At 43.5% G+C, this 22675-nt stretch overlaps 1 protein-coding gene across 2 annotated transcripts in view; it reads right to left on the bottom strand.

The window, feature by feature from the left end:
- Positions 1-14775, bottom strand: part of RCAN3 (RCAN family member 3) — a 32646-nt gene extending 17871 nt beyond the window's left edge. The window contains exons 1-2 of one of the 2 annotated variants that reach the window (XM_057305343.1): positions 14585-14775; positions 6751-7002 (exon numbers count right to left, since the gene is read on the bottom strand). In XM_057305343.1, the coding sequence (XP_057161326.1) occupies positions 6751-6945 (195 nt within the window). In that variant the 5' untranslated portion in view covers positions 6946-7002; positions 14585-14775. The remainder of the gene's footprint in view (positions 1-6750; positions 7003-14584) is intronic. The other variant, XM_026517036.4, reaches the window with a different exon arrangement.
- Between the last annotated feature and the right edge of the window lie 7900 nt (positions 14776-22675).

The following is a 22675-nucleotide window of genomic DNA, read 5'->3' as shown; positions in this document are numbered from 1 at the left end:
AATCTTTGATGCAGGATAGGTGCTGCTATGTGTCTCACTAAAGGTAAACTAGAAGGCATTTGGACTCGATATACACATTTGAGAAAAGTTATTTGAATGATGGTAGGATAAATTTCAGTCAAATTATAGGAAGCCAAGGAGGACTCAATATTACACTGGTTCTTTCTCACTATTCAGGTCTCAGCTCAAATGCCACTTCTTCAGACAGGTCTGCCCTGACCAGTCTCGTTAAAAATGACCACCCATCAAGTCATTCCCTAACCCTCTACTATTTTATTTTCTTCGTAGTACATTTATATCGGAACTTCTTACTCACTTGTTTGCGTGTTAATTTTTCTCTCCCTATACTCCACAAGGGCTGGCCCCTGATCTCGCTCACCGTGGTCTCCCTAGAGCCCGTAACGACTGTGGCTGGCACAGGGCTCAACAGTATCAACAGATACACTGCACACGCGCACCAAGCCAGAATGTGAAACCTGTAAACCAGTGATGTCTAAGACCATGACAGCGAAGCACCTTATAACTCAGTGATATCTGAATGTTGCCGATAATCAGGATACCTAATTACCTAATGAACTGTTTCAAAGTCCTTCTTAACTCGTGGTTTTGAGACAATGTATTCACAATGGAAACCATAAACATAACTGCAGGTAACTGGAGATACCTTTTTCATTTCAAGAGCTCCTAAGATATCTGAAAATCCCTAAATGTTATGATATACAGTGGTGTGTGGTCGGAAGACCCAGCGCGAGTCCAGGAACTTTGCTACCAGTCCGCGATACGGTTCAGTAGAGAAGTTGAGAAGTGTCTAGAAACATTTTGGCAAGTTTACATTGCTGGACATTAGTGCATTTTGCGAAGACATCGGTCTGTGATAGTCTGGAGGAAAAACCTGGTCCTCCACTAAGCAGTGAGTTTGAGAAGCATCTGTTTATAGTTTACCCAGAAATTCATTAAAAAGTAACAGAAATGTGAATGACCAGATTGGCAAAAATCTTCAATTCTGAAAATGGAACGTATTGGTGATGCTGGGGTACAATGGGAACCCTCACAAATCTAGCAGGAATGCAAACAGGTATAGCAACCTTAGAGACCATTTGACAGTATTTGCTAGGATTGCAGAAATGCAGCCTTACAAGCCAGAAACATCAGTCCTAGGTACACACCTCGAGGAACCCCCTGCACCCCCACATATATAGGACATTTACAGAACATTCAGCATCACTGTTGCAACAGCAACCTATCAAAAATAATCTCAATGTCCAACATAAGAAGGGGTAAATATTATGGCAATTTTGTAGAATGGGACAATATACAGCAAGTGAAACAATACATATTTGAACATGGATTAATCTTACAGATAAAATGTTGAGGGGAAAAAAAGAATTCATACTCTATGCCATTTATTTAAAATTTAAAGTAATGTAAAATATGACATATTTCACTAGTGTTTTACAGTTTTTAGCACACAGATCCTGCACATATTTTCTTAGATTCATACTTCAGTATTTCATGGTGCTACTGTAATGTTTTTTACATTTCGGTTTCCAAATACTTACTGCCAGCATATGGACGGTACAGTTGGTTTTGTATATTGACCCCATATCCTACAATCTTTCTAAACTTACTTATTAGTTCTGACGGTTTCTCTGTCGATTCCTTTCCAAATGGACAATCGTATCAACTGCAAATAGAAAATTTTTAAAATACAGTTGACCCTTGAACAACATGGGTTTGAGGTGTGGGTCCACTTATACGTGGATTTTTTTTTTTATGCAGTAGAGTACTGTACACGTATTTTCTTTCTTGTGATTTTAGTAACATTTTTTCTAGCTTACTTCAGTGTAAAAACACAGTATACGATACATACAACATACAAAGTATGTGTTAATTGACTATGCTATTGGGAAGGCTTCTGGTCAGCAGCAGGCTATTAGTAGTTAAATTTGGGGGGAATCCAAAGTTATACATGATTTTCAACTCCACGGAGGGTCAGTGCTCTTAACCCCAGCACTGTTCAAGGGTCAACCATAGTATATATACATATAGTTACGTTGAACCAGAAGAAATACCAATATTTGATCATTTGACCTACAAATGCAGCAATTTCATATGGTTAGACTTAATAAAAAGTTGAATTTGCACGGGTAATCATAAGCACGGAGTTCAGATACTAGTTATCTATGGGAGGAGACACAAGGGGTTCAACTATATTAGTAAAATTGTATTAGCTAAATTGGGTGGGCGCATGGATTTTCTTTATACTAGTCTTTATCCTTTTTGCATGACCTAAAAATTGCCCTTTGTTTCAGAGCTTGGGATAGTGCCTTCACACAGATAAATAACCAGACCTGGAAGTTATTCACCTGTGTCTTACCTGGACTCCTTGGGTGAGGGAAGGTCACACACAGGGAGTTTGTTTGGGGAAGTGACTGCATGGGACAGGGTGGAAAGAGTGAAACAGGGAAGGGCGGAAGCCAGTCCTCCTTCCGCCCAGGTTCTGTTATCAAGCTGCTCACCTCCGTGGTCAGCCAGGGTGCGATCTGGCCGGGAGCCCTGAGAAGGCGGTGAGAAGACCCTCAGACTTGGCTTCAGTGTCAGAGGAAGGGGGCCTTATTCACTGGCTTCAGTCTGCCACTGGTCAAGGGTCGCCCTGTGGGATGTTAACTCCCTCACGTTTCCCTCTCTGCACAGGCGGCAGCATGGCTGAGCAACCTCACGCGGGCAGCAGAGAAACGCTGGGACGAAATGCTACCTATGGTGCAGCAGAGGCCAACTGTTGTGAGTTACACCTGTGCACGGCTGGGTGTTCTAGCGACAGCTGGAGTGAAAAGCTGGGCCAAGAGGACGTGAAGTGGGGCAAAAGAGGTGCCCAGCACATATGTATCACACACATGTGTATAATATGTATGCGTGTGCGTGTATGTACATATAATACACTTATGCAGGGCACCTGGGTGACTCAGTCGGTTAAGCGGCTGCCTTCGGCTCAGGTCATGACGCAGGGGTCCTGGGATTGAGCCCCGCATCAGGCTCCCTGCTCAGTGGGGAGCCTGCTTCTCCCTCTCTGCCATTCCCCCTGCTTGTGCTCCCTCTTTTTCTCAAATAAAATCTTAACAACAACAAAAATATATATACATATGAATATATAAAAGCATACTACAAAGAATGTTAAACTCAAGAAAATGGGTTCTTTTTTTTAACTTTACATATTTTTATTATGGTAAAATAAACAAAACACAGAATTTGCCATTTTAATCCTTTTTAAGTGTACAATTCAGTGGCATTAAGTATATTCACAGTGTTGTGAAACACCACTATCCATCTTCTAAACTTTACCACCCCAAATTGAACCTTTGTACCCACTAAACTATAACCCCCCATTCCCCACTCCTCCAGCCCTGGCAACCACCATTCTACTTTCTGTCTCTATGAGCCAGACTACCCTATCTCATGTAAGTGGAATCATACAATACGTGTCCTCTTGTGTCTCTTATTTCACTTAGTATGTCTTTCAAGGGCCACGCATATTATGGCATCTATCAGAACTTCACTCACTTTTAAGGGTGAATATTTCGCTGTATGTATATACCGCATATTATTCATTCATTTGTGCATCGATGGACACTTGGGTTGCTCCTACCTTTTGGCTGTTGTGAAGGATGCTGCTATGAACACTGGTGCACAAACACCTGTTCAAGTCCCTGCTTTCAATTCTGTGTGTATATAGATCCAGAAGGAGACTTCTGGATCCTACTGTAATTCTACGCTTAATGTTGTCAGGAACTGCTACACTGTTTCTCACAGCAGCTGCACCATTTTACATTCTCACCACCAATGCACAAAGGTTCCAATTTCTCCACATCCTTGTCAACACTTTCTCTGTTTTTATGATGGTAGCCATCCTAGTGGGTGTGAGGTGACATCTCACTGTGATTCTGATTTGAATTTCCCTAACGATTGGTGATGGTGAGCATCTTTTCATGCGCTTACTGGCCATTTGTATCTCTTTAGGGAAATGTCTATTCAAGTCCTTTGCCCATTTTTCAACTGGGTTGTTTGGTTTTTGTTGTGGAATTTTAGGATTTCTTTATATGTTTGGGATATTAATCCTTTATCAGATATGACTTGAAAATATTTCCTGCCATTCTGTAGGCTGCCCTTTCATTGATGGTGTCTTTTGATGTACACCTTTTAAATTCGGATAAAATCCAACTTATTTATTTTTTCTATTGTTGCCTGTGTTTGGGTGTCATATCTAAGAAATCATTGCTATTTATCCCAAGAAAACAAACACACTAACTTGGAAAGGTACCTGTGCCCCCATGTTTACTGCAGCATTGTTACAACAGCAAAGACATGGAAACAGCCTAAGTGTCCATCAGTGAATGAACGGATAAAGAAAATGTATATACATGCACACACCACACACACACACACACACACACACACACACACACACTGGAATGTTATTCAGCCATTTAAAAAAAATGAAATCTCGCCATTTAGGACAACATATATGGACCTCTAACTGAACATAATAAAAAATAAATTAAAAAAAAACATGTATGGACCTTGAGGGCATTACATTAAGTGAAATAAGTCAGACAGAAAAAGGCAATTACCATATGATCTCTTTTAGATGGGGGTTTAAAAAACAAAGCAAATAAAACGAACTCATAGATACAGAGAACAGATTCGTGGTTGCCAGAGGCAGGGGGGATGGGGTGGCAAACGGGTGAAGGTGGCCAAAAGGTACAAACTTCCAGTTATAAAATGAACATTCTGCAGTTTCAGATATTACCATTAAGGCTTTTATATAAAACTCACATGACTAAGAATTGTATATAAGATGAAGTCCACTGACTGAACTGCTTTTGGAATTTCTGCTGGTATGATTTCCAATTTAATTTAGGTTAGATATAATCCCAAATGGTTTTTAAAATGAAAATCAACAAGAACTCACCACTCTGGCAAGTTAAAAAAAAAAACTTCCAATGCTACACTTAAAAAAAAAAAAGAAGAAGTTGGAACACATACCATTGTGAGGTTTTTTGAAAGACTCCTTAGGAATATAATTTTAAGATAAACTAGTAATATGTGTGGGTTTTCATGGATCACAAATGAACAACAAGGTTAATGTAATTATTCTACAAAAACACAGATCTCTTAAAAATTTTGAGAAAACTAGGAAGGACGATTTCAAAAGGTCTACATCATGGCTGACCCTGAGAAAGAAAACACTTGTGAATGAAAACAACCCTGAAAGGTACAGAACTGGCGGTGGCCATCTCTCTCCCCCTCGCTGTGCGCCAGGGGCTTCAGCATCTCCAGGCAGGTTCACTGCAGGAGTGTCCTAACTGGCCCCCTGCTTCGGGCTCTCCTTCCACCTCCACTGCTCTGCCCTTCACATGTCGCCTGCGGATCTTCCTCATACATACTTCTGATTGTCACCCCTTTGCTCAGAAGACTATTTCCCGAAGAAGGGCAAGCCCCTCGAACTTTGCAGGACGCCCCAGGCTCACCTTTCCAGCTTGACTTAACTTCACTTTGGCTATGTCTCACCTGTGCACCGGCCACAAGAACTCCTCCCTGACGTGTCCACGCTCTCGGGAGTCAGCTCGTTGGCTCATTCTGTTCCCTCTGGCTCGAATTCCCTTTCCTTTCCCTGCTAAACTCCTACCCGGCTCACACGGCTCTTCTCTAGTGCCATCTCCCTGTAAGATCTTTCACTCCAGCTGGCTGTCCTCCTGTCCTCTTACACCTCAATGTACTTTCAAGCGCCTCTAAAGGCACTAGTAGTCCATCTTATGCCAAATTACTTATCACCTCCACGGCTGGACCGTACACAGTCTGAGGCGGAAGCTGTTGCAATTCCTACTCTTATCCCTGGAAACAAGTGGCACAGTGCCTGTATGTAGTGAGTCAAACTACATCAAGTTCTCTCCCAGAAAGTCACCGGAAGGAAAATACTTTGGGTGCACAGACAGGAAATTAAAGGGCTGGTATGTTGAGAAAAAGTCTCAGCACATGCAAAATTAAAATTTCTACCAATGACAAGAATATTTTACTTTGGTACAACTAAGACCTATAGGCTTTTGTGAGGTCATGATGGAAAAAAAAAAAGCCAAACATAAAACCTCTCTTTCCAGGTAAATAATGAATGAACTAAAGGAGAGTGGCCTTTAAAAAATAAACTCAATCATTTTTTCCCCAAACTGTAGAAACTAATACAAGAAATGTTAACAATTCTGTTACAATGAATTTATAAATAGTCCTAATTATATAATTAGCCTCAGGTAAAAGCTTAAAATACTTCTGGCTTGTGTGAATTTACTCCCAAGTAATAGGAAGCCAGGATAAAAATCACTAGCTTTTCCTTAGTCACAGGCTCCAAGAATGAATGAATGAATGAATGAACGAACGAACAAATCAGGACTTAGGACCTGAATGAATGAATGAATCAGGACTTAATAAGACCTGACTCAGAGGTCACTATAAACTGGTGCTTCTCAAAATATTTGTGGGAAGGGACTGGTTTTGAAATACTTCCTATGTGCTGCAGACCAGTAGTCTCATAAAATACAATTAAAATGCTACAGCAATGTCTAAAGGTTGATGTGCGCTTTTTGTATGTGTCATGGGCCAGGAACGAACTTCGCAAATGGGCAGCAGCAATCTGCTATTTCCCCGCAGCCGCAAACGCTGAGCCCGCTACCAAATGCAGGGGAAGGCGGGATACGTGCCTACCTTCTGCTCTTGCACCTCAAACACGGCTTCATGGACACTGCAAGCAAAAAGTGAGGTAGGCAGATCGCTGAAATCCATCATCTCTTCCAAATCATCTTCATTTTCACCAAAAACCATCTCTTCTTCCTCTTCTTGGTCACTGCTACAGAGATCCGACTGGCTATCATTCCAAGATTTCATAGTGTCCCTCAGCATTATCCCCTAAAAGCAGGTCTTGTCCGTTTTTAAAGTCCTAAGGTGTCTACCAGGCATCTGGTGTTAAAAAAAAAAGAAAATAGCATAAAGATAAGACTTTGAAGGCCAAATACTGTTTCAGTCAATTCTCAAGACAGCAATTCATCAACGGAAGCAATTTTATTCAGGAAAGATAAACCAGAGTTTAAATCTGCTCATTACAGTCCTCATAAATAAATTCTATATATTCTAATTTGATTTGCTTAGCATATTTTATGTAATATATTTCCCTGGCAATGACAGAAGACCAAAAAAAGGCAACAAGTTTTCTAGTGAAATTGGGGGGAAAGTGGGGGGGGGCAATACAAAATGAGCTAGTATGAATCCATAACTAGTTTACGAGCAGTAGGAAGGAAAATGGGAACTGGAACTGCCTTCACATATTTGTTTTGGGTTTTCGGTCTACAACACTGAAACTGGCAGCGGAATAAAACCCACACGATTCAGTCACCATCTGCACCGTGAAATCTGTCTGCAACGACGTGACTTCACCTTTCTTAACCAATCTGTTCTTTCTGAATATACTCCCGAAGAATTAAGTTCCACAGAACCAGAAGTTTATCTCTATCGAGTAGGTCTTTGTTAATATTAGAAATATTTAGGGCGCCTGGGTGGCTCAGTTGGATAAGGGTCTGACTCTTGATTTTGGCTCAGGTCATGATCTCAGGGTGGTGAGATTGAGCCCCGAATCGGGCTCTAGTGCTGGCTGTGGAGCCTGCTTAAGATTCTCTCTATTCCTCTCCCTCTGCCCCTCCCCACCCAAATAAATTAATTAAACAAACAGAAAAAGAAATATTTACAAAAGGCAAAATTTGACATAGACAACAATCAAAGAGATGTCCTTTTTCTGAGCATTTAAAAATTAATAATTTTAACCCCGAGGCATGGAGTGGATAGTGTCCCTCTGTTAAATAACGGAACAGGGTCTGTCTTATACGGACTTTATGGGCACGTCTGTCTCCTCTGATGAACTCCAAGCACAGTGCCTTGAGCATAACATATTTCAAGATGCTGAAATGGAATTTAAGAAATACCAATCAGGCACAGAAAAATTAAGTGATCATGATTATTATTACCTTAATACTACTTCATTTGTGATTTTCCATGTTATTTCAAAGAACACAGTGCTGCAAATATATTGCTTATACAGTGTACATGACAGGTGTTAATGACAGGCTAAAAACAGCAGAGTTTTTTTTTTCTTTTCATTATTCTACTACACCCATCAGAAAGACTAATCCCCAAAAGTAAAATCCTTACTCATTTTAATAAACATTTTCTGAATGCCCGTTGCATGTCAGGTATTATTAGGGATATTAGAGGAGTAAGAAATAGTTCAATCCTCAAGGAGCTCCCACCAAAGCAAGAATTTCTTCTCCTACATAACGCTAACCACTCCTAAAGGAGCTTCTTCCATGAATTAGCTCCTATACTTTGAATTTCTCCTTCTCCTTCTGTTCCTCCTTAGCAGACACACCTATTCAAGATTCCCCACCCCCACCCACCCATTCTTAAAAAAAACCACCTTTCCTTGTGGATTCTACCTTCCCCTCCATCTACCTCTCCACCTGCCTCCCTTCACCTATCCTACCAAGTCCCTAGAAAAAGCAACCTGCTCTGCTGTGTTCTGTTCCTCAGCTGCACTCGCCAGAAAATTCAGCGCCACTGGACCTCTGCCACTACCATTGGGCTGACAGTGCCCGCACAGGCCTGCGTCTGCAGCACCAGGCACTGCCGCCCACCCATTCACCCTGCAACCTCGCCCTGCCTCTGCCTTCCGGGTCTCCGTCCTCCTGGCTCTCCCTCCTCCCCACCGTCTTTGTCGCTGGCTCCTCTTTCTCCACCTACCCTCTACAACTTCGTCTCTTTGAGGTTTCATCCCCTTCCTTCCTCCTCATCTTATTCTTCTTGGCTGGTTTCACCCACTCGAGCATTTAACCACTTAACCACCAGGGCTTCTCAGCTGTGTTTCCTGCTTACCCTACGGTTCACACACACCACATGGGGTGCTCGATACTGCCTCTCATTCTCCACGATGAACTGTAAGTGGGAAGGATGTCACCGGAGCAAGAGCAGAATTTTGGGCAATGAAGGGGAGGGGAGAGCTTGGAAAAAGACCAGTAGTCTCATAAAATACAAGAGATTCTGATCTGCCTCTAACTCTTTCCTGCCTACACACACCAAAATCCACCTATCTGTACGATTCCTATATCCAGACTCAACCTCTCTCTCCTAAGTTCCAGACTTGTATTTTCAGCTTTCTATTACACATATCTACCTGGGTAGCCCACGGGTACTGCCATAATTTTAAACTTTATACCTCTAATTAGATTATTGTGCTGGAAGTCTCCAATCTGGAAAGGGGCCTGGTGGGGGGGGAGAGGGGGACGGAATCTCACTGGAGCTTTCACTGTAATCTTTTCTTCAAGACTAAGTTGTCGCTCAGAGTTCATAGCTCTCAGAGCACTTGGTTCATTTCTCTGTTACATACTTATCCATGACTATTTGTTTACAAATCACTCCCAGCTACCAGACCAGGAGTGCCTTTGAATCCCCAGGCCCTGGCACAGTTTCCCGCCCACAGTATATGCATAATAAGGACTGCTGAGTGAAAGCAGATCACACTGTGTTTACCCCACTGACATGGCAGCACAGACAGAGGAAAATTTAATTCCACGTGAGATTAGAGACAGTTTCCCATGGGTGTGATGGAGAGACTTAAGGATGAACAGAATTTCAGCAGCAAAATGATGGGGTGCATTCCAGGCAAAGCCAACAGTTCATGGACAAAGGCCGGACAGATCAGTGTGCACAAAGACCTGGTGTGGCCAGAGCGTCCCGTATTTGGTGGGGTGGCATGGGACAACGTCAGAAAGGGGGGCATGGGCCAAGCTCCTTGAAAGTAGAGTTACAGAGTCCTGATACAAAAACAGTCAATGTCAGCATGCCGATGAGGGCTTTTAGGCAGGGAAATGATATAACCCAATTTAACTTTCAATATCACTAAAAGTAGACTGTCTTTGTATCTTATTTCTTAGAGGCACGAATGTTTTTAATCTCGCCCCACGCCCAATCCATTAAAGAGGTGAGGAAAATACTGCGCCTGGAAAGTTGGGGAGCTCTGAATGGCTAGATTTGGAAATATGACAAAAATCAAGCTGTTTTTTGATAAGATTTTTTTATTTCAAGATCCTTCCTCCAATGCCTAAAAAGGAAGAAAAAAAAAATCAGAGCACAGGAAACAATCCCTCACTTGACTTAAAAAAAAAAAAATTCTTAGAATGTTACACCTTCATTTCCTGTTTTCTACCTTCACTTTGGGGTAACTTTCTTTTGACAAAATTTCAAACAGAAAAGTAAGAATAATACAAGGAATTTCTGTACATTCGTAACCCAGAGTTACCAATTAATTACATTTTTGCCCATTTTAAAAATCATTCTATTTCTATACATATACTTTTTTCCCTGAGCCCTGAGAGGAAGACAAATGTGCTCTTTATTGCCAAGCACTTCACTGTGTAAGAACAAGATCATTTTCTTACACAATCCAGAGTAGAATTATCAAAACCAGGAAACAACACTGACATAATACTGTTACCTAAATCAGCATCTATATTCAAATTTTCTCAGTTATCCCAGTAATGTCCTTACAGTTATTTTCTCTTCAAATTTTTTAGATTATTGTTAAATAATTTGCCTTTTGTCACAAGATATTTCAATAATCTTTAATAGTATTGCAACATTTTCTTCACTTATACATTACTGTATATTTGATACACTTTAAAAGATTGGATTTTGGGGTGCCTGGGTGGCTAAGTTGGTAAAGCACCCGACTCTGGATTCGGCTGGGGGCATGATCTCAGGGTCATGAGACTGAGCCCTGCATCAGCTCTGTGTTAGGGGTGGAGCCTGCTTAAGATTCTCTCTCTCTCTCTTTGCCCCTCCCCCTGCTTTCTCTCCCACTCTAAAAATAATAATAATAATGATAATTTAAAAAATAAAAGGATGGATTGATGAAATATCACAGTAACCGCAAACAAGTCTGAACAGTCTTTAAGTATATCCCAGGAAGATTTGGGCTCCATAATCAATTTTCTAGACTGAAACTCTGGCTCCCCCAGAACTCTATATTGGGCAAATTATTTTGCTTCCCTTACCATTTCCTCAACTATAAAATAGAATTATAAAATAATAACCCTTACTCAATAAGGATGTCAGATTAAATGCTAAGTGCTCAGAACAATGCTTTGCCTATAGTTAGCGCTCAACAATTATTTTTACATAAGCACAATCTACGTCAAGGCATTGTTGGGTTGAATGGATGCCAATAATATCAGAGCCATCAGTGGAACAGATATTAAAACAATATAATGAGGGCGCCTGGGTGGCTCAGTCATTAAGCATCTGCCTTCAGCTCAGGTCCTGAGCCGCACATCAGGCTCCATGCTCAGCAAGAAGCCTGCTTCTCCCTCTCTCTGCCCGTTTGTGTTCCCTCTCTCGCTGTCTCTCTTCTCTGTCAAATAAATAAATAAAATATTTTTTTTTAAAAACCCAGTATGAGAAAAATACATCATCAATAATCTAATTCCAAGCAACAAAAAGGCTACAAAAAATAAAATGAACACCTTGTATCATTTCAAGAAGACTGTTCAGTGGCAGATAGGACAATGAAACCAGCTCAGAGCAACCACTGGCAGTAGGAATATGCCTCCAGGAAGAACACAGTTAAAGATTTAAAAACAGACAGCTAGCTGAAAAAAAGGCCACAGTGCCTTTTTTTATGGGCTTCATGGAATTTTATGTTGTAATTCAGTGCACACGATATTAGAGATATTATCTTTCAGATGATGTTTCTCTTGCTGAAGGCAAGCCAGGGCATTATTTTTGGATATAGCTTAAGTCAACATCATCGACCATTTCATGATTTTCTGACATCATCAATGCGGTTAGATTTGAACAGAAAGAGAGAGGTGATCAAAATCAACCCATGGAAATGACAATCTTAGCACATCTGTAAAGAAATCATCTTCTTAGGTGACCCTGCTGGTACTTAACAAGTAGCCTGGTTTTATTAAGACAAAGTTACAAAAGTACATCGTTTCTACGCTTTTGGTCCTGGAGTTACTGCTAACTCTGTCCCACTCCAACTATTACAAGACCAAGCTGTCCCGAAGTTTACTAGCCCAGGGAAATCCTGACTGGTTTAACAGAAAGGGCTGAACCAATATCCTCCAGCTTCTGTAAGCAAAGGTCTGTACTCATCAGGGTTTAGCATCATCTCAGGGCAACTGTAGCTGTGGCTGGCTTCTGGCAAATAGTTTCTTCATGGAAATATCAAATGAGTGGAAAACTAAGTAGCATGACCATCTGCTCTACTCCAAGCCTTGTGACAAAAGTAATCCATTAAGGCAAAATGTTAGGCGTGGACATTTGACTTATTGTTTTGATCAGGAAGAGGTAAATTCCTCCTCCTCCTCCAGGATATTTTTTTAAAAATAATTCTTCAAAATAGTATGCTTCTCAACTTGGTGAACTTCTAAAATGCCTTAGCTAGATGCACTTTATTGTTTTTTGATGCACTCAAAATGCTACTGAACAATACTGGACACGCACAAGCACCCCCTTTTCGGCTCTACGTGTGCCCTGCTGAGTAAACTGGCAGCAAGTCATTTGGCTTTTTATTTGTTCTCTCACATAAAATAAGGACAATATTCACAGATGTTGTTGAACTACTCGATTCCTTTTAAAAACTTCTAAATTAGAATTTAGACTAAATTTTTTTCAAAGAAACCCTCAGAATTGTCAATATGGGAGCTCTCAATGGCTATCGTGTAGGTCTCCAACTTCTATTCCCTCTTCATTTATCACTTACAGACTTCTACTGCTTTTTAGTAACTGTGGCCAAAAAAAAAAAATTGGTGCAAAACTACAGTAAAGCAGGTGAAAATCAGATTTTTGTATTTTTTATGCGTCAATGACCTATGCCCCCTTTTCACAGATACTTTAGAATTGGTCCTATTATAATCATTAAGCTTCAGTTCTCCACCAGGAATAGTGGTATGTCTTAGTGTGAGAGAGAGAACAGAAACAAACAAGAACAAAAATCAATTGTGGGAACGTATGAAAATAATAGGCTTTAAAGACCTATTGAGGTAGAGATACAAAAGACTGATGCTATTTGTTTTGCTGTATATAATCCATTTTCCCTCACTATAACCTCTCCATTCTAGGGGGAGACTGGATTTCCACCGTCTGATCCCCACCTTTTGGGGATTTTTGGGGGGGTCTAAATAATAAATGGTATTGAACTTTAGAGCTTCCCTTATTTCACAGGCTTCAGCCCAATGGATTTCCAAATCACACTATTTATCATGATGTTTTGCTTAAGTCTTTCACCCAACAAATCCTCTGGCACCCTACAAAATGTGTTCTCATTTGTAACCCCTGACATCCACATGTTTAAAAGCTTTACAAATGTTAGAATTCAATAATGGGGGGGAAATCTCGTTTTCCCTAAAAACACTGAACTCTCTTCCCACCCTAGGAAAGAAAAGGTTTGTGGAGGCAGTTAAATGTAACTGCTGTAAACGTGGACGGCAGGGCTAAAGAAGGGGCAGAGTCCTCAAGCCCTTCTTCCTCCACCAAAAATCCTCAATACCAACAAAAAATCCCTGCCAAAAAGTACAAATTGGTGTGAGGCACAAAAATCTATACCCTGAGTCTCCATGTTGTATTTTTTATAATTAAATAAATTGAACCAGAGCTAATGAAATAGTCTTAAATTATTTTGAATCCTACGCAATCACAGCTACAAATAAAATCAGTCACTTCTCTCACCAAATAGTACATCAGAGACTTCCATGAAATGCAGAGAAGTCTATGAGAAGTGCAAATAAACGTGGTGTGCTAGGTGATTTTCAATACAGGGGAGAGAATATTTCTGGCTCTGAGCACTACACAAAAACATCACTTTCAAGAATCCTGGTTTGTCCCCGAAACACGGGTCTGACCTGCTCCCAACACTAGACTCCTAATCCCTGAAGGAGATGATGAGATTTTGCACGGAAGGTGGAGTGAAGCAACCTGAAAACAGACCACTATCATCACTCGACTGTCCAGACAGCAGATGGAAGCAGACAGACAAGTTTCACGAAGTTAGCGAGTAAGTAAAGCGATGGCTAGTCGTACGTTATCAAGGGGGTGGAGAGGGGCTTCGAACTCCTGGCCGTCCCTGGTTTACCGACTGCACCTTTCCTGCCTTCAGGGGCAGACTGGGCCTGTCAGCTATTCAAAGAGTCAAACTGTTGCGAGAAAGCTGCTGGTGGACAGGAGAGAAACAATCTTCTTGGTTTTGTTTTCCAAGGCGCCACCCCAGAGCCGCCGGAGAAGACGCTGAGCGCGAGACGGGCAGGACCCTGGACGCTCAGCATCTCTAGGGTCTCGGGCACTGGAACGCCCATCTCTCTCGGGTTTCTGCGGAACGTTTCTATCTTTCTTTCTTTAACTTTCCGCACGCCGCGCCCCCCACTCTCCCCACTGCTGGCTGCACCCCCTGCCGGGAGAAGCCGCGCGCCGGCCCCGCCCTACGAACGGGACTCACCTGCGCGCTTGGCCGCTGCAGGAAGGAGGGAAGGCGGGCAGGAGCGAGGCCAGGGCGGCCCGACGGACTACCCGGGAGCCCGGGCGCCGCTAGGAGCGGGGCCTGGGGGGACTCGGCGGACGGCCGCCGAGACACAATCCGCGCGGCTCCGGCCGCCCGCAGCCTCGCCGCCACGCCCTCGACGCTCGCAGGAGCCGCAGCCTCCCGGGGGCGCGAGCGGCGTCAGGGCCCAGCCGGCCTGCCGGCGTCGCGCGCGCGCGGCCCCGCCCCTCCCCCTCCCCCGGAGGAGCGCGCGCGGCGCAAGCGCCCGAGGTCGGCGGCCGAGGGGGGCGCGCCCGGACGCCAGCAGGAAGCGGTCCCGCCCCTCGCGCGCGAACTGGGGGGCGGGGCGGGGGTCCGGCCGCGCGCGCGCGCACTTGGCGGGCACTGCTGGGTTTGCTGGTTCCTGGGCCGTGGGGCGCTGGGGTTGCTTCGCTGGAGCCGGGCTTTACGTCCCCGACGACAGGCCCTTTGGCGCCCTTCGCGTCTCCACCGTGGCCAGAAATAGTTTATCTCCTTCTCCCGTTAGCTGCATGTGTCGGCCACAAGAGTAGTCAGTGGGAGTATTAGGGACATTTACCGAGCGCCAGTTACTATGTACCGTGCGCCGCGGACTGGGCGAGCTTTACCTCGTTTAACCTCACGGTGACCGGCGATCCGGATATTATTAGCCTGATTTTATAGACGTGCCGAATTGCCCGAGGAGAGACGGCTAGAATAGGTAGCTGAGCCGTAGGTCGCACCGAGTATCCGGCTCCGCAGCCTGGTCTCTTCACCGCGGTGGGATTCCGCCGCCGCGACCCAGCCTCCTCCCCCTCCCTCACTTCTCCCCCCTCCCCTCCTCCCTGTCCTCCTTCCCCTGTACACGTTAACGTTATATACAGTGTTAATGATATTCACATTTTTAGTGCTTTATTTTCCATTTACAAAACACTTCTCAACGCACAGTCTTGCTTGATGCTCTCAGAGGCCCCGAGAGACAATGGGACATAATTATGCTTATTTTACAAATAGAGCAAGCCCCTAAGCTAGTCCATGAGTCCTCCGAAGTTACAATGGTAGGCCTGGGGCTCTTTGGCTATTATTATTATTATTATTATTATTATTACATTTTCTTCTTCTTTTTTCTTTTTACAAGGCATCTGAGCCAAGCTTGGAAGTGAGCCTGTATCTCTTCCCTTAGCTGAAGGGGAGGGAAACAGAGGCAGAGAACAGGAATGGACTTTATCTTAAGGATGTGCAGTTGGAAGAAAATCAGTTCTGATCACCCGCCCCTAGCTGCCTCAGAGGCACGGTAAAGCAAACTGAAGGTCAAAATCAAGGAGGCAGTGTTGTCAGGCACTCAGCACCCTGGGCATGGGGCAGGAAGAAGGATTAAAGTGTCTGGAATACATCTAATGGCATTCACCCTAACTGACGCTGCACCGTCAGGGAGATCACCCCTCCTGCTTCCTGCTCATCGCTTCGGCTGTTTCTGCTGCTTCCAACCCTGCTGCCCCTGCTCCCCATCTTGACCTAACCAAGTTCTTCTCTTTTCTTCATTTCACGAGTATGTATTGAGAGCCACTTCTTTCATCAAAGACACCCGAAGAACAGCGATCATTTTTCTTCTCTAGCTGCCTCTCACCCAGCAACTTGGGCAAAAAATTGAGTTTTTAGGTCCAATGAGTTTGGGCACTGCTCCATTCGGTAGCACTGCTTGAAGGTCCATGATGCCTGTGAACACAGAAAGGGTTCTGAGAGGCCCTCATGTAGAAAGACCGTGTAGCCTCGTTTAGCCCGGAGTTCCCCTTGAGGTATGAGGCTGGGCCCTGGGCTGTTAAGGGTCTACCCTTTCAGGAGCTCACAGACAGAGGAGACAGATAAACAAGTGACTGTGTGACAATTTTCTACACGCACTGAGGCAGCATTTGCGAAGCGCTGACAAAACAGAGGAAGAAGTGAGCAGTTCTGCCGGGAAGATGGAGGGAAAGATTTGCAGAGAAGACACTGTTTGAGTAGGAGTTTTCTAGGTGGAGAATATGGGAGAGGGCATTTCATAGTAACAACAGCATTTTTAGACACACGCAAGTATACCTTTGTGTTGGTCTTTGGGGATCGGTATTAAGTGTTATTCAAGAGCGTTTTTTTTGTTTGTTTTTGCGTGTAGTAAACCCAGCTAGGCTAAGCAACAAATGGAATTCATTGCGTCATGTAACAGAAAAGGTATGGGCTCCAGGCAGACTGGATCTGGGGACTTAAAACTATGACATCGGGACTTAGTCTTTTTTTTTTTTTAAAGATTTTATTTTCAAGTCATTTCTACACCCAACATGAAGCTCGAACTCACAACCCCAAGATCAAGAGTCGCCTGCTCCACTGACTGAGCCCGCCAGGTACCCCCGACTCAGTCTTTATTCACCACTTCCTGACTGTTTTCCTTTGTGTTGATTTTTCATTCTCAGGCTGCCTTTCTCCATGAGATGGCAGAATGACGGCTTACAACTTCACATCACGTCCTCAACAACAGAAAGAGAGTTTATTTTCCTCGCAGCTGTCAACAAAAGTCCTGGAACTCCCTTTTGTTCGGACTTGAGTTACTGGTTCCTCAGTAAACCAGTCTCTTGAGAAGGGGCCTGGAATAGTCTAACTGCCCAGGCTTGGGGCACATCTCAGCTCTGGAGCTGCGGTGCGGGGAGGTCGGCAGCTCTCAGATCTCACAGGCTGAGAGTTGAGGAGAGCTGGCTTCCTGTGTGAGGGTATTTTCTGTTGGTCCCTTTCGGTGGTGTACTCCCCACCCTTTTCCTTCCTGACCTGTATCTCAGGAGGCCAACCTGCATTCAGTGGGTCCCTTCTCCTCTGGCTTCCAGTTGAATTTTTCCAATGGAAGACTTAGGAGATCAGAGGGGTTGGAGGAAGACGAAGTGAGGGTATTATTACACAGGCCCCTTCCCTCCCAGGTTCCTGCAGGTTGGCTGCATACACCTACTGAGGCTTCTGTCAAGTGTCCTACAGATCTCTCCTCTAGTCTTGCGCAGGTCTTTCTTCTCTTGGCCTAGAGATGGTCATGCCTCCCCTCCTGGCAGCCTCAGGGTACCTCTTCCATTCCTTCTGGTTTCCCTCAACCCTGCCCGCACACTTGTGAATAACTTTCACCAAATGCGCCTCCGATTAATCCTTTCCTGGAATCCTGATGGTTACATTCACCAAAGGTAATTCAGGTGTCTATTACCAAAAGAAAGGGAAGAGGATACAGAGCAGACACTGGCAGGAAGAGAGCCATGCTGGTTTTGTAAAGCTATGGCAGTAAGGCGGACCAGGGATGGTAGTGCCTTCAGCCAGGGTCGCCGGGAAGCATGTGGTGAAAAATAGTATGATCCCGACTGTATTCTGGGTTTTTAAAAAAGATTTTATTTACTTATTTATTTGAGAGAGAGAAAGAGGGTGCACAGATGGGGGGAGGGATAGAAGGAGAGGGTGAAGCAGACTGCCTGCTGAGCAGGGAGCCTCTGTCGGGTCTCGATCCCAGGACCCTGATCTAAAGGCAGAAGCTTAACCGACTGAGCCACCCAGGTGCCCCCCTGACTGTATTCTAAAGGCAAAGTTAACAAAATTTGCTGATGAATGATAGGTAAGTATGAGCATTCGACAGTAGTTGAGGATGGAAGCAGTTTGAAGACATAGGTCTGGAGCCCACGGTGAGGTCAGACCAAGCATGGTGACCTGGGAGGGAGGTGTGATGGGGAGTTGAAATCATGGGCTCGGATGAAAGTGGAGTAGAGCACAGAAAGAGCAAAGGGCAGAATCCAGAACAGCATCTGGTCTTTATTTGGTAGGTAGAGAGTTGCCACCTGGTATCCATCAGCTAGGTTGTGAGCAACTGGAGAACAAGAATGGAAACTTCCACATCTTTCCTCTTTCCTAGTGTGTCCAGCAAAGGGCTGGGCACACCTGTATAATAAGTGCTCCTTGTGAATGAACTTTACACAGTTTCACATTTCTAACACTCCCTCCTTCTCCTGAGGTCTGAGTTACAGGCAGAGAAAAAAAGAGAAAGAGAAACTGATCCTTCGTGGCTCAAGTCTTTGAAAGCTATACCAAGGTTGATAGCATTTTGCCGTCCTGGAAAACTCAACCAGAACCTGTCAGGTGGTATTCCGGATCCTCGGCAGCCCACGCCTGACTCTCAGGAGAATTTCCAGAAAGGCGATTTCACTCCAGATTTTGTGATTCTTAGTTGATTAAATGTAAAAGTCAATACTTTAAGAAGTCATTATGGACGTAACAGACGTAGTCAAAGCTCTCTTTCTCACACTCATGCAGTGCGGGTGAAAGAAAGGATACAACCACTTCCGGAAACTGTTTGCCGGCTTATCCATCTAAATGGACACCTACCCAATGACCCAGAAGTTCCACTCCTAGTTGTACACGCAAGAGAAGCGTAAGCAGAGGTACACACACACACTGCTCTTACTGTCTTTATGCATCATATCCCCAAACTGGAAATATTCCAAATATCTGTCAAGAGAAGAATGGAGGAACTATGGTATAGTCAAACAATGGAATAGTACGCGGTCATAAAAAGGAACGGACTACTGATATACGTAACGACATGAATAAATCTCAAAAACAATTGTTGAGGGGCGCCTGGGTAGCGCAGTCGTTAAGCGTCTGCCTTCGGCTCAGGTCATATCCCAGGGTCCTGGGATCGAGCCCCACATCAGGCTCCTCCGCTGGGAGCCTGCTTCTTCCTCTCCCACTCCCCCTGCTTGTGTTCCCTCTCTCGCTGGCTGTCTCTGTCTAATAAATAAATAAATAAAAATCTTAAAAAAAAAAAAAAACAATTGTTGAGCAAAAGAAACCAGACACCAAAGAGCTGCAGATGTGATTCCATTCGTATCAAGTTCAAGAGAAGGTAAAACTCGTCTCTGAGTAGTGACTACTTCTGAGGGGTGGGATTGAGTAGAAAGGGGCACGAGAGCACATTTGGGGCTTATGGGAATGTTCTTTCCACATGGTACATTCAACATGTATTTATGTATGTGTCTGCCATTTGCCAGGCACTGTTTAGGACATTGGGAATATAGCTGTGAACAGAACAGACCAAGGCCCTGCTTTTACACAGATCTATCTCAACTCTTTTCACTGGCTGCATGGCATCAATGCTTTTTTTTTTTTTTACTCTTTTTTTTAAAAAAATATTTTATTTATTTTTTAGAGAGAGAGAACAAGCAGGACGAGTGGCAGGCAGAGGGAGAAGCAGGCTCCCCGCTTAGCAAGGAGCCTGATGCAGGACTCGATCCTAGGACCCTGGGATCATGACCCGAGCCAAAGACAGACGCTTAACCCACTGAGTCACCCAGGAGTCCCTCCATGCATTTTAAATAGAAAAAGAAAGTGGCCTGGCTTTACATATGGATAATGACAAGCCTGAGGAACTTCTACTTTATTTAGCTGCTGATGAGAAGGTAGCAAAATATAGTGGAAAGAGCCTGGGATTTAGGGGGGTCAGCTCCCCCATTAACTAGTTCTGTGACCATCGAGCAAGCTCATTAAACCTACTGAACCTTACTTTTCTTGTGTGTTAAATGGCATCGATGATAGCTGCTTTACAGGGTTGTTTCATAAAGTGCCAGACACGTTCCAGATGCTCAGTACACACTAGTTGGTTTATAATCAGTTTATCAGTAAATTTTACTCAAGGCAGCAATATTTTGCCTCCCTTGCAGCCATGTATGACTTAATTTTGCCCAATGAGATATGAGCAAAAAGAAGGTGGTTTCACTGGGAAGAGGTACCCTTTTGCCCTTCTACCGTTTCTCTTTCTTCTAGCCTGCGATGCGAATGTGATGTCTGGAGCTTCAGTAGCCATTTTGGATCAGGAGGTAACCCTGAAGATCGAATGCTGGGATGGTAGATCAAAAAGATGAGAAGCCTGATTGCCTTGTGATACCGGAGCTGCCGTGCCGGACCTGGGTTGCCTATATCTAGCCTGCCTTTACTTGGGAGAGAAATATAATTTTCTATTGTTAGGTGTCAGTTGCAGCCAAACCCAATCCCCACTGATATACCCTGTGAGTCATCCCACCATCTAGTCTGTTCACTGATCGAGCCTTAGCTCCTATAACAATATCTGGTTCTGATACATAGTAAGTGTCCAATAAATGTGGAAGAGAGGAAGGGAGGGAGGAAATTGAGCTGCTTCTGACTGTGAGACAGCATGTAATGAGAAAGGAAGAGAACTGAAGATAGAAGCCTGGCTGCCAGTTCAATCGGTCTCTCTCTTTCCTCTCCCTCCCACCCCTCAGGCTCATTAATGGGCATCTGGGCTTTCTAGGTATTTAAATTCCTCATCTGCCTCACACTCTAGGTCTCCTATGGGGTTTGTCTCACAGATGGTACTTTTACTGCAGAGCCTTAAACTAACCTGCTTCCCTCATTTGTCTCCCCCTCTTGGCAAATCAGTCTTGCCCCCAACAGGAGAGCTGCAACATGGTCCAATACTCGCTGGAGGAGTGGAGCTTCTTACCAGCACCACATTCAACATTGGTTGGGAGATGCATCATGTAGATTTTTGATATTTTTAATTTTCCCATTATAAAAATTAGTCTTGTCCTGTATAGATAATTTGAAAACAAAGAATAAATAAGAAAATTAAAATCACTTACAACCTCATGGTCTAGAGATAGCCACTATTCAATATTTTGGTATAGTTCCTTCCAATCTTTTTAGTAAGACTGGGTATATCATTGGAATCATTCAGTTTGGATCTCCCATTTATTTTGCCTCACATAATATTGCAAGCGTTTCCTTGTGTTTTAAAGTACTATTTTGAAGTACATTTTTTGATGACTGCATGATATTGCATTGTTTGTATTCCATTACTCATCTAATTGTTCATTGTTGGAATCAAGATTTCTTTAGAATTTTCTCTTCTATAATTAGCTAAACAAATACCTTTTAAAAAAAGATTTATTTATTTGAGAGAGAGAGAGTGCGTACTATGGGGTGGGGAAGGGGGGAGGGAGAGAGAGAATCACAAGCAGACTCCCTGCTGAGCACAGAGGCTGATGGGGAACTTGATCCCAGGACCCTAAGATCATGACTAGGGTGAAATCAAGAGTTGGCCGCTTGACCAACTGAGCCACCCAGGCACCCCCAACAAATATATATATAGAGAGAGAGATAGAGAGAGAGAGATACTTCATATATAAATATACTGTTACATTTATGATTATTTCCTTAGGGTAGATTCCCAGAAGAGGTAATTAGGCAAGGAGGCATGAACATTTGTAAAACTCTTCTTGGAAATTGACAAAATGCATTTCAGAAAGTTGTACAAATCATACACTCCCACATCCTCAGTGTACATCTTACCACATCTTTAATAATATTGGGTTTTGTATTTGATTTTAAAAGCCTTTCCTGTTTGGTCAGCGGAAACAACCCCATGACATCTTGATTACTGGAGAGGAGGAACATTTTTTCATGTGTAATTACAAGCTATCAATATTGTATGATTGATTGTAAGAACATCTTATATACTGAAGATAGTAACCCTGTGATGATCATACTTGTTGACATGTTCCTTTAAAAAATAAAAAGATTTATTTATTTGAGAAAGAGAGAGAGAGGGGTGGGAGAGGGAGAGGGAGAGTCTCAAGCAGACCCCACGCTGACCCCAGAGCCTGACGCAGGGCTCAACCTGACAACCCTGAGACCATGACCTGAGCGGAAACCAGAAGTCGGATGCTTAACCGCCTGTGCCACCCAGGTGCCCTTGTTGGCATTTTTCTTAGTTTGTATTTTCCCTTTTGAATTTTTTCTTTCCCCTTCTCCTCCTCCTCCTCCTCATTCTTCTTTGATATACAGATGTTTTAAAATTTTTGTTTGAAGGTAACTGTATCTATCTTTTACCCCCACAATTTCTTCCCTTGCTCTCCCTCTTACTGACATCTCATTAATAATGACCTTCATTTGGGGGGATGATTTTTTTTTAAGATTGATTAATTGATTGATTTGACAGAGAGAGAGAGACAGCCAGTGAGAGAGGGAACACAAGCAGGGGGAGTG

The sequence above is a fragment of the Ursus arctos genome, unplaced genomic scaffold (genome assembly GCF_023065955.2).
Source record: "Ursus arctos isolate Adak ecotype North America unplaced genomic scaffold, UrsArc2.0 scaffold_32, whole genome shotgun sequence".
NCBI lineage: Eukaryota > Metazoa > Chordata > Mammalia > Carnivora > Ursidae > Ursus > Ursus arctos.
This window is presented reverse-complemented; position numbering and strand designations above follow the sequence as displayed.